General features: G+C 48.0%; 1 protein-coding gene across 1 annotated transcript in view; it reads right to left on the minus strand.

The window, feature by feature from the left end:
- The window catches only part of SPNS3 (SPNS lysolipid transporter 3, sphingosine-1-phosphate (putative)), a gene marked incomplete at both ends in the record, with an annotated part of 69,163 nt that extends 58,961 nt beyond the window's left edge, over window positions 1-10,202 (minus strand). The window contains 2 exons of the mRNA XM_080713974.1: window positions 3,810-3,875; window positions 9,992-10,202. Coding sequence (XP_080570100.1) covers window positions 3,810-3,875; window positions 9,992-10,202 — 277 coding nt within the window. The remainder of the gene's footprint in view (window positions 1-3,809; window positions 3,876-9,991) is intronic.
- Window positions 10,203-12,842: the final 2,640 nt, after the last annotated feature.

The following is a 12,842-nucleotide window of genomic DNA, read 5'->3' on the forward strand; positions in this document are numbered from 1 at the left end:
GCCCTTCTACCTCCGGGCTACACTCCCAGACCTATTTTTACATTTTTATTTGGAAACAGGGTCTCCTAAGCCAGCGCGCATGCGCGACTGGCTTCGAACCTGCGCGATCCTCCTGTCTCTGCCTCCCAAGCGCGGGGATTACAAGCGTGCGCCACCACGCCCGGCTTAGTTTTTATATTTTTTGAAACAGGGTCTCACTGAGTTGCGAAGGGCCTCGCTAAGTAGCTGAGGCTGTCCATGAACCGCGATCCTCCTCTCTCAGCCTCCCAAATGCTGGGATCACAAGCGTGCGCCACCACGCCTGGCTTTTTTTTTTTAACAGGGTCTTGCTAGATCTCTGAGGCTCTCCTCCAACCTACGATCCTTACATCTCAGCCTTCCAAGTACTGGGATCGCAGACATGCTCTGCTATAAACTGTTTTTTCATTCCAACCCTCCCAGCTGTAGATGGAGTTCATTCAATTAATGAAAATCTTCCCCCATGGAGTCCAAGGGTAAAGATAGTCCACCCCTGGCCAAACCAACCTCACAGACAAGACTGATTGTGAGAAAAAATGCTGGCTTCAGTTTTTTAATCGAAATACATGTGTTAACACCCATCCTCAAAACCACTATCTCACTTCTGAATTCTGATTTGCAGATAAATAGCAGACAGTCACGCATAGCGGCTGGCTAAGTAAGGCCTGGCTCCGTGCCTTGGGTGTGTGGCCTGACCCGGTGTGTGGCCTGACCCAGCGTGTTTCTATCGATGCATCTCTGCTTAGCGCTCCGAGCCTTTGTGCAGAAGCTGTAACTGTCCTTCTGTTTGGGGCCTTGGAGTTTTTACACCCCTGAGGAATGCAGCCAGGATGGGGGTGTCTCTTCTGCTTCAGATAGGAGACAGGAGGGGTGTGTGTGAGAGTGAGTGTGTGTGTGTGTGTGTGTGTGTGTGTGTGTGTGTGTGTATGTGTGTGTGTGTGTATGTGTGTGTGTGTGTGTGTGTGTGTTACTAAGGATTGATTGAATCTAAGGCTGTTCTACCTCTGAGTTATACCCCCAGTCCTCTCTTATTTTTTAATTTTTGAAGCAGAGTTTCACAAAGTTACCACATGCTGGCCTAGAACCTAGGATCCCCCTGTCTCAGCCTCCCAAATACTGGAATTATAGGCATGCTCAACTGTACTCAGCTTTACACAGGCGATGTATGTGGGTACACACACATGTGACTGGACATTGAACCAGGGACATTCTATCTCTGAGCTACACTCCAGCCCTTTTTACTTCTTGTTTTGAAAAAGGGTCTTGCTAGGTTGCTGAGAGTGTTACTAAATTGCTAAGGCTTGTCTCAAACCTGCAATACTTCTGTCTCAGTTTCTCAAGTACTGGGATTAGAGGCACGCACCACCATGCCCATCTTAGACAGGAGATTTGAAAGAAGAGGTGAGAAAGGAAACCAAGAGGTGGGGCATAGGCTTGTTCTCAGACAGATCCGTGATCTGTACAGGCAGGTGCCATGGCACACACCTGTAATCCCAGTACTTGGGAATCTGTGACAGGAAGATGACAAATTCAAGGCCAGCCTCTGCAACTCAGTGAGACCTTCAGTAGCTTAAGAAGACCTTGTTTCAAATAAAAATAATAATAATAATAATAATAATAATAATAATAATGCTGGGCGTGGTGGCGCACACTTGTAATCCCAGTACTTGGGAGTCTGAGACAGGTAAGGACCTGGGTTCGCAGACAGCCTCAGCTACTTAGTGAGGCCCTTTGCAACTCAGTGAGACCCTGTTTTAAAACAAAGAATAACACCAGGCGTGGTGGCACACGCTGGTAATCCCTGCGCTTGGGAGGCAGAGACAGGAGGATCGCGTAGGTTCGAAGCCAGCCGTGCTGGCTTAAGAGACCCTGTTTCCAAATTTTAAAAAAGTTATAAAATAGGTCTGGGAGTGTAGCCCGGAGGTAGAAGGGTTTCCAGAAACCCCAGTACCACCAAATAAATAAATAAATAAATAAATAATAAAAATAAAACAAAGAATAAAAAATAGGGCTGAGGATGTAGCTTAGAGGTAGAATGACCAAGGGTTCCATCCCCAGTACCGCAAAATAAATAAATAAATAAATAATAAAAAAAATCAGGCATGGTGGTATATGCCTATAATCCTAGTACTTGGGAGGTTGTGACAGGAGGGTTGCAGGTTCAAGCCTTGGCAACCTAACATGATTCTTAGCAATTTGGTGAGACCTTGTTTCAAACTAAAAAATAAAATAGGGCCAGGCATAGTGGCGCACACTTATAGTCCCAGCATTTGGGAGTACCCCAGTACCATCCCCAGTCCTGCAAAAAAAAAGTAAGTAAAAAAATAAGTAAATAAAGCTCAGAGGTTAAATGCCCCTGGGTTCAATACCCAGAATCAAAAAAAGAATAAAGAACCATCCAGGTTGGAGGATATAGAAGTGTACCTCTCTAATGCTCTGTGTGCTGTTGCTCTGAGTTTTCATGCACCCCAAAGGCACCTGTGCCTAGTTTGAGAGCTATGTTCTCAGCTTAAAGCCCTGGGGTGGTGAGTAGTTAGGTGAGGGCAGGGCCTGTGGAGAGAAGGGGGCACATTCGGGTGTCCTGTGTTGTGATCGATCGCATGTGCACACATGTAGTCATACCTGTGCTGATGTCACCATGCAGTCCCCTCAGGCGAAAGGCCAGCCATGCCTCACAACCCCAAGCACCTCACATATTTGATCAGGACATAGGTGCTCCCTGGTGCTGGAATTAAGGCTCTTTGTGGCCCAGAGCCCTTCTGGGCCCACATGGGGCAGGGATATCTGTGTCTGTTATCTGTCTGTGTCCTGGTGGTAAGATTTTTTAATTCTGTGAGAGAAAAACACACATCAGAATTTCTCAAACTGACCTAGGCAGCAGGGTGTGGTGGCGCATGCTTGTAAACCCGGTGCTTGGGAGGCTGAGATAGGAAAATCGCATGGGTTTGAAGTCAGCCTCAGCTATTTACTGAGGCTCTCAGCAACTTAGTGAACCCTGTTTCCAAATAAAGTATAAAATAGATCTGGGAGTATAGCCCTGAGGTAGAAAGCCCCTGGGTTCCACCCCCAGTACCACAAAAAATAAAAATAAAAATAAAAAACTGAGCTGGGCATGGTGGCATACACCTGTAATCCTAGTACCTGGGAGGTAAGACAGGAGAATCATGATTTGAGGACAGCCTCAGCAATTTAGCAAGGCCCTCTGCAACTTAATGAGACCCTGTTTCCAAATAAAAAATAAAATAAGAGCCGGCATGGTGGCACACACTTGTAATACCAGCATTTGGGAGGCTGAGACAGGAGGATTGCAGTTCCTGGACAGTCTCAGCTACTTTGTGAGGCCCTCTGCAACCTAGTGAGACCCTGTTTCCAAAAAAAGAATAAAAATCAGACTGAGGTATAGCTTAAATGTAGAATGTCCCTGCTTTCAATCCCCAGCACCACAAAAAAATTTTTTTAATTAAAATAAATAAACTAGGCCTGGAGTGTAGCTCAAAGGCAGAATGTCCCTGGGTTTAATTTCCAGTAACACACACACTTCTCAAACCTAGCAAATCTCTAGTACACAGCGGAGCTTACACACATGTAGGGAATGAGTGGAGAATCGGGGCGGGACACAAAGCTCAGGAGCCCCCCTCCCCAGCTCCCCCCTTTGTCATGGCACCTGTGCTTCAGCCCCAAGCCTTGCCCCACTCTCTCCTCTGCCAGGTCCCACCCCTCCTCTGTGCAGGGACTCAGTGGAGCTGGAGCTGGGCCAGGGACTACCCAAAACCCAAGGACTCCCTCCTCACCTGTCTGAAGCAAGCCAGCATTGCTGTCACTGATTTGAAAAAATTTCTGGATGTCCAACAGCATTCCTGGGGACAGAAGGACAACAATGGACGTGAGAAGCAGCCCGCAGGCTGGCCTCCAGGGCTCAGTCCTCACACTGGGGACACTGTGATGCTGAGCAGCACAGGGCAGGGCAGGAGCAGGCCCTTCTATGCAATCCCTCCACATGTCCGTACAGCCACACCTTTGCAGAGCAGGTGCAGGCACATGTGCACGTCAAGCACAGAGAAAGAGCACCGCAGACACAGGCACACACATTCACACAGAGCGTGCACTTACTTTTTTTGTGTGTATGTGGTGCGGGGGATTGAACCCAGAGACACACTACCTCCAAGTTACACCCCCAACCCAATTTTTTCATCTTTTATTTGAGAACAGGGTCTAGCTAAGTTCTTGAGAACCTCACTAAGTTGCTGATGTAGAATCTGCCATCTTCCTGTCTTGGCCTCCTAAGTACTGGGATTATAGGCATGTGCTACCATGCCTGGATACAAGCATGTGGTTACAAACATGCACATACACATATGTATATAATTCGGGCTTTCCCAAAGAAACATGCTTGCAGAGATAAACATGCACATGGAGGAGCCGGCAGTCACAGACACAAGACCTGGTCTTGTACAATCAGATACACACACACACATAAAACACCCACGGGATGGGCATGATGGCACACACCTATAATCCCAGTACTTGGGAGGCTGAAACAGGAGGATCATGGCAACTTATCGAGACTCTCAGCAACCCTGTTTCAAAAAAAAATTTTAAAAGGCTGAAAGTGTAACTTGGAGGTAAATGCTCCTGGGTTCAATCTCCAGCAACACACACACACACACACACACACACACACACACACACACACTCAGGCTGCCTTCGCATCTTAGTGCCTCTACTGCACAATGCACAGCCCTTCACTTAAACTAATAGGTAAGTGGAAATCTCTAGAGTGTCAGCACAGCAGCCTACTCATGAACAGACACCAGAAACCCAGAGACATGGGTGGAATGAGTGCCTCAAATGCATGAGGTCTTGGGTTTGATCCCCAGCAGTGAAAAAAAAAGAAAGAAAGGAAGGAAGAGATATACATATACACATAAAGAAAGAGATATACATATAAACATGTGTGTATACGTTCAAAAACATATATGCCTTGGCCTGAAGATATATTTACATATTCATGTTCTTCCACAGGCTTGAGCACACATATACGTGCATGCACACAGCTGAGTATGGTGGTGTTTGCCTGTAATTCCAGTTCTTGAAAGGCTGAGATAGGAGTGGCAGGTTTGAGGCCAGTCTCAGCACCTTAATGAGACCCTCAGCAAAGCTGGCTGGGCCGGAGCCTGCCATGAGCGAGGCCGTGTTTAGAGCCAACGAGGCTGGGCCCGGAGCCTGCTGTGAGCGAGGCCGGGTCTGGAGCCAGCGAGGCTGGGCCCGGAGCCTGTTGCGAGGCAGGCCTGGAACTGGGGCCTGCTCCACAGCAAAGGGCCAATAGGTTTCTTCAACTGTGTGGCCAGGAAGCAATAGAAGCTGCCGCTGCCTCACCTAATCTCTCAGCAGATTTCCAGATCCAAGTGACCTCTATTTAAAAAAAAAATTGGTTGTGAATGGATCATCCTGCCAAAGTTACTCACCTTCTGGCTTTCAGGTTTTCAGTAAGTGGGAGTAAGTGTGGAGAAATAGAAACTCTAATACATTGTTGGGGGATTGCAAGTTGGTGCAACCACTTTGGAGAACAGTATGGAAGATCCTCAGAAGGAAAACGAATTTACCATATGATCCAACAATACCACCTCTGGGTATCTACCAAAAAGAATGAAAACCAAAATACCAAACTAATGCATGAACAACCATGTTCACAGCTACACAGTTCAACATTGCCAAACTGTGGAATCAGCCAAGATATCCTTCAACAAATGAGTGGATTTCAAAAGTACTTGATACAAACACAATGGAATTTTGTTCAGCCATAAGGGAGAACAAAATTATGGCATTTACAGTGAAATGTCACAAAAAAATAAGAAATCAGATGCTTTTCTTAATGTGCAAAATATTAGGGAGAAATGTGTAACAGGAGGAACTCTAGATGAAGAAGGGACCCTATAGAGGAACAATGAAGGTGACATATCTGAGGGGATAAGAGGGAGGATAAGGGAAACTCTTTAAAGCTCATGATGTACTTAAACATATCAAAGTCAATCAGGAAGCCAAGCTTGGATAGGAAGGAGGGGGAGAGAAGGGGTTAGAGATTGGGTAGGGGCTGATGGGGTGATGTTGCATGTATTTCTCCACAGGTTTTTTTTCTCATTGAGATGTATGACTACAATGCACCAATAAAAATTTATTAAAAATAATAAAAATGGCAAGCCGGGCGTGGTGTCACATGCTTGTAATCCCAGCATTTGGGAGGCTGAGGCAGGAGGATCACAGTTCGCGGACAGCCTCAGCTATTTAGTGAGGCCCTTCACAACTCAGTGAAACCCTGTTTCAAAATAAAGAATAAAAAATAGCCGGGCATGGTGGCGCACGCTTGTAATCCCCGCGCTGGGGAGGCAGAGACAGGAGGATCGCGCAGGTTCGAAGCCAGCCGCGCGCGCTGGCTTAGGAGACCCTGTTTCCAAATAAAAATGTAAAAATAGGTCTGGGAGTGTAGCCCGGAGGTAGAAGGGCTTCCAGGAACCCCAGTACCACCCAAAAAAAAAAAAGAAAGAAAGAATAAAAAATAGGGCTGGGGGTATAGTTCAGAGGTAGAATGCCCCTGGGTTCTATCCCTAGTACCACACACACACACAAAAAAAAAGGAATAAAAATTAGGACAAGGGGTATGGCTCAGAGGTCGAATGCCCCTGGGTTCCATCTCAGACCCACAAAAAATTAATTAATAAATCAATTAATTAAAATTAAAATAGCCAGGGATGAAGTTGGGCATGTGCATTTGTAATCCCAGCATTTGGGAGGCTGAGACAGGAGGATCTCAGTTCAAGGACAGCATCAGCTACTTAGTGAGGAGGCTCTTTGCAACTCAGTGAGACCCTGTTTCAAAATAAAGAATAAGCCGGCGTGGTGGTGCACGCTTGTAATCCCTGCACTTGAGAGGCAGAGATAGGAGGATCATGCAGGTTCGAAGCCAGCCGCACTGGCTTAAGAAACCCTGTTTCCAAATTTAAAAAGTATAGAAATAGGCCTGGGCAGCGAGGCCGGGATCAGAGCCTGTTGTGAGGCAAGGCCGATGCTGGAGCCTCCGAGGCCTGGATCAGATCCTGCCAAGGGGTTAGGCCGATGCCGGGGCCATCAGTTAACATCGGAGCCTGCCGTGAGGAAAGCCGGTGCTGGGGCCTCCGAGGCCGGGATCGGAGCCAGTTGAGGGGTTAGGCCAGTGTCGGGGCCAGCGAGGCCAGAACCAGGGCCTTCCGTGAGGCAAGGCCGCTGCTTGAGCCAGCGAGGTCTGGATCAGTCCACTGGGTAGCCAGGCCACAACTGGGGCCGTCAAGAGTGGGATCGGTATTTGCAACGCGGCATGCACAGAGAAATATCGTAGAAAATTAAAACCAGATGTTTCCCCTAATCAGCAATAACTAGGAGGAAACAGGCAACAGGAAGTGGTCGAGCTATAGAAAGGGCCCTATAGTGAAGCAATTAAGGTGACCAATCAGAGGGTATGGAATAGGGGAGGATGGAGCCTCTTTAAAAAGCAGGAGGTACATAAACAAATGTATCAAAGTTAATCACCAAACAAGCATGGGATGGAGGGAGGGGGAGGGAATGGGATGGGGACTGGATGAGGGCTAATTGGATGATGTGTGCTTGTATATCCTCTCAAGTCTTATATTCCAATGTGATGTATGATTACAATGCACCAATAAAAATAAATTTAAAAAAATTTAAAAAAGAAATAGGCCTGGGAGTGTAGCCCAGAGGTAGAAGGGTTTCCAGGAACCCCAGTATCACCAAAAAAAAAAAAGAATAAAATATAGGGCTGGGGGTGAAGTTCAAAGGTAGAATGCCCCTGGGGGCATTCCATCCCCAGTACCACAAAAAAAGGGGGCTGGGGATATTCCTCAGAGGTAGAAAGCCCCTGGGGTTCAATCCCCAGTACCAGGGGAAAAAAATGTCTATAACTGCACTCATCTTCCATTTTCAGGAAAGAGGTTTCTTGTTTTGTTCCCTTCTGAGCTCATCCAGACCTAGAGAAGGTCGGCGGCTGCATGAACCACATGTCCTCAGCAGTCCTCAGGGGCTCGGAGTGGTTTCACTCCTCTAAGCCTTCAACCCCACAATGACCACAGCCAGAGGACTTCCCAAAGGGGAAGAGACTTCAACAGGAAGAACTCAGGACCTGATAACTTGGGCAGGGCCCAGGGCAGTGGAGGTGAGCAGGCCGCCCAGGCTCCAGGCTCAGGAGCTGCTCACTGCGGCACCCAGATCCCTGCAGCTCTTGGCCCTGTCCTACTCTTCACACCCCCAGCCCACCTCACACCCAGGCCCCCGAGCTCCCGCCGACCCCTGCAGTGGCCTGCGAGCTGGCCTTCCCAGCTCACTCTGCCTCCGTTAGGGCCTCAGATCCAAAGGTACTCTCCTACTTGAAGAATTGTCCTGCTGGGTGTGGTGGCACACACTTGTAATCTCAGTATTCGGGAGGTTGAGACAGGAGGATCTTGGTTCGAGGACAGCCTCAGCTACTTAGTGAGGCCCTCTGCAACTCAGTGAGATAGACCCTGTTTCAAAATAAAGAATAAAAAATAGGGCTGAGGGTGTAGCTCAGAGGTAGAATGCCCCTGGGTTCCATCCTCAGTGCTGTAAAAATAAATAAATAAATAAATAAATAAATAAATAAATATCATCCTATGGCTCCCTGTTGCCCAGGGAGAAAGTCCAAGCTCCCAAGCCAGCACTCAAAAAGCTCTTGCCACAAATCCTCTTTTAAAATATTTCCTGCTTTTTTTTTCTTTTTTTTTTTTTGGTACAAGGGATGGAACCCAGGGCATTCTACCTCTGAGTGACACTGCCAGCCCTATTCTTTATTCTTTATTTTGAAACAGGGTCTCACTGAGTTGCAAAGGGCCTAAGTAGCTGAGGCTGGCTTTGAACCTGCGCAGTCCTCCTGTCTCAGCCTCCTGAATATTTCCTGCTTTCGCTGCTTCTTGCTGTCCTGATTAGACACTGAGCTTTGACTCATGCTGATGCTTCTGAATGTCCTCCTCCCACCCAATCCCTGTCTTTCCAATCTTCTCTGCCTTCAAGACCCAAACCAAACACGCCCGCATCTGTGAGTCCCGCAGAGCCCCTCAGTCACACTACCCAGGGCTGCCCCGCAGCACGCTCTGTCCTATGTTACAGTGACTTGCATGCATCTTCTGTGTCCCCCTGAAAAACTCAAAGACAGAGGCCAGGTCTGGTGATGTGTGAGCCCCAGAACCCCATCCTCTCCATGCCTACTCCCTGGTGTGCAAAGCCTGTGACTGACACATCGACTCCCCAGCCCCCAGGGAGCCTGGCTGCTGCAGGAGCCCCTTCTGGACTCCCTAGCCTGGTCCATGCCTCCCTCGTCTGGCCCTGTCTCTCTACCTTGCAGGATCACCACTAGCCAGCTGCTCCTGTGCCCCCAGAGAGGGTCATTCCTGCACTCAGGAACTACAGGTCTGATCTCCATTCGGGTTAGTATTCAATTTTGAACCAATGGGTGATAAAGAACGTAAAGGTTAAGCCGGGCGTGGTGCACACTTGTAATCCCAGCATTCAGGAGGTGGAGACCAGAGGAGGATCGCAGTTGGGGACAGCCTCAGCTACTTAGCGAGGCCCTTCACAACTCAGTGAGCCCCTGTTTCAATAATAAAAAGACTAAGAAATATAGGGCTGGGGGTGTAGCTCGGAGGTAGAATTCACCTGGGTTCCATCTCCAGTACCGAAAAAAAAAAAAAAAAAGAACAGAAAGGTTGACTCAAATGAGTGAATGAACAAATGAACGACAAAGAGAAAAGCAGCCAGGCGTGGTGGCGCACACTTGTAATCCCAGTACTTGGGAGGCTAAGGCAGAGGGATCACAGGCTGGACGCCAGCCTCAGCAATTCAGAGACACAAGACCCTCAGCACCTTAGTGAGCCCTTCCCAGCAGGTGCTGTGCCAGGATGCCTCCCCTCCTCACCTGCGATGATGAACCAGTTCATGTAGTTCAGGAGGTTGACGTAGCAGAGAACGGCGGCAGCCATGTAAGCTCTCCAGCGGGGCAGGCTCCAGGGGGTGGGCGTGGCGGGAGAGGTGCACTGACCAGAGATCCAGGTCCCATAGTGCCTGCGTGGCCCTGGAGATGTGTCCTGAGGCCCAACTGGCCCTGACTCGGGGCACTCTGCTGGCATCCCCAGCAGTGCTAGACTGCAGGACCTGTCCCGGGACAGTGCAGGGCCAAGAAGCATGAGCTCAGCACAAGCCACTTCCTGTGGGCCTCCAGGCTCCAAACCCCAAAGCAGCCACCCTAACCGCTAGGCATCTCAGCACAGGTTTCTGCTAAGCCCGCCGCAGCCTCGCAGATGAGATCTCACCATCCTCAGCTCCGAGGCCTGCTACCAGGAAGAGAGGGCTCCTGGCATCCCTAGCCTGATGACTGAATAATTTTGTGGCCCCTTAATCTTGCCTGTGGCTGCCGTGAGGAAGGGAAACTCCTGGGACAGGAAATGATATAAGTCCCCCTGAAGCCCGGCAGGGTGGCCTGGCTACAAGAGGCCAGCGTGAGGCTGGGCCTTGAACCGAGTCAGGTCAGGAGAGCAGCTGCAGACTAGTTAGCAAGGAAAGGTTGTGCTTCCTCCGTATCTAATGCCTGCCTGGAGAAACAGACACCGGAGGGGCTGACGACATACATAAAGAATAAAGACGGCTTTGTATAAAACTATCAATGGCTGGTAACTCTAGGGGGATATTTTTGGTGAGGAGCAGGATAACGGCATGGGGTTCAAGTGTCTCTTCATAGGTTGCTTACTAGTAGTAAGATGGAAAAAAGTAATTACAAGCTGAATGTGGTGGCACACATCTATAACCCCAGTAGTTGGAAAGCTGATACAGGAGGACTGCAAGTTTGAGGCCAGCCTCAGCAACCTAGTGAGACCCTGATTCAAAAAAATAAAATCAGGCTAGGAGTGTAGCTCGGAGGTAGAATGTCCCTGGGTTCAATCTCTACACCACACATTAAAAAAAAAAAAAAAAAAAAAAGAGTGCACATTAGAAGGAGCAGACATCCTGATCAAGGATTAAACAGCCACCTGTGGGGCAAATGCATTGTGTGCCCAGATGTGAAGCTCTGCACAGGTCAGGATGCAGGGTTCTACCCGGAAATGCATACCCCGAATCTAATCATAAGGAAACATCAGACAAACCCAAACTGAGGAACACCTTTTTAAGGAACTGTATTACTCAAAACTGTCAAAGTAGGGTGGGGGTGTAGCTCAGTGGTAGAGCGCATGCTTGAACAGGCCTTTGGTTCTATCACCAGCAGGCAGGCACACACACACACACACACACACACACACACACACACACACACACACAGAGTCATGAAAGACTAAGAAAGACTGAAATATTTCATATTTATATGAAAGGAATCAAAAAGGATATAACAGATAACAGAGCCGGGCGTGGTGGCGCACGCTTGTAATCCCATTATTCGGGAGGCTGGCGGGGGGGGGGGGGGGGTTTGCAAGCAGCCTCAGTTACTTAGGCCCTCTGCAACTTAGTGAGACCCTGTTTCAAAATAAAAAATAGGGCAAGGGGTGTAGCTCGGAGGTCTAATGCCCCTGGGTTCCATCCCCAGACCCCCCCAAAAAAAAAAGATATAACAAGCCCAGCATGATAGCACACACCTATAATCCCAGTAATTGAGAAGTTGAGACAGGAGGGTTGCAAGTTCAAGGCCAGCCTCAGAAATTTAGCTGAGAATGTAGCCTGGAGATAGAATTCCTCTGGGCTCAGCTGGGTGTGCTGGTCCAAGTTTGTAATCCCTTGGGAAGCTGAGACAGGAGAATCACAGGTTTGTGGCCAGCCTCAGCTACATAGCGAGGCCTTCCACAACTTAGTGAGACCCTATTTTAAAATAAAAAGAGTAAGCCGGGCGTGGTGGCGCACACTTGTAATCCCAGCATTTGGGAGGCTGAAACAAGAGGATCGGGGTTCTCAGCCAGCCTCAGCTACTTACTGAGGCCCTTTGCAACTCAGTGAGACCCAGTCTCAAAATAAAGAATAAAAAATAGGGCTGGGGGTATAGCTTGGAGGTAGAATGCCCCTGGGTTCCATCCCCAGTGCTGCAAAAAATAAAATTAAATTAAAATAAAAAGAATAAAATAGGGCTGGAGGATGTAGCTCGGAAGTTGGACACCCCTGAGTTCTATCTCCAGTACCACAAAAATAAATAAATAAATAAATAAATAAATAAATAAATAAATAAATAAATAAGATTCACCAGCAAAGCCCTGTGGATTTGTTAGAACCGGGCTTCTATAGCGACACTATGTGGTCACAAGAAGCAACAGCAGTCATGAACTTTTCCAATCATGGTGTTAAACCAGGAAAGTTTCTGGATAATTCAAAGTGTTCTCAAGCTCCTGGATTTCTTGCTATTAAGGCACATGCAAGTGTGAGACATTAATTGAGAAAGTAAGGATTGTGACCATATTGTATTCCGATATGGAACCAGCTACATTTCTGTTTGTTTTTTTTTTTTTTCTTTTTGTGTGTGTGTATATACACACACGTGTTTTGAGGATTGAACTCAGGGGTGTTCTAACTCTGAGCTTCACTCCCAACCCTTATTATTTTTATTCTTGGTGGTACTGGGGGTGGAACTCAAGGGCTTTCTACCTGTGGGCTATACTCCCAGACCTATTTTATATTTTATTTGGAAACAGGGTCTCACTAAGTTGCTGAGAGCCTCACTCAGTACCTGAGGCTGGCTTGGAACCTGCGCGATCCTCCTGTCTCAGCCTCCCAAGTGCTGAGAGCACAGGCGTGCG

The sequence above is a fragment of the Muscardinus avellanarius genome, assembly GCF_963383645.1.
Source record: "Muscardinus avellanarius genome assembly, chromosome: 16".
NCBI lineage: Eukaryota > Metazoa > Chordata > Mammalia > Rodentia > Gliridae > Muscardinus > Muscardinus avellanarius.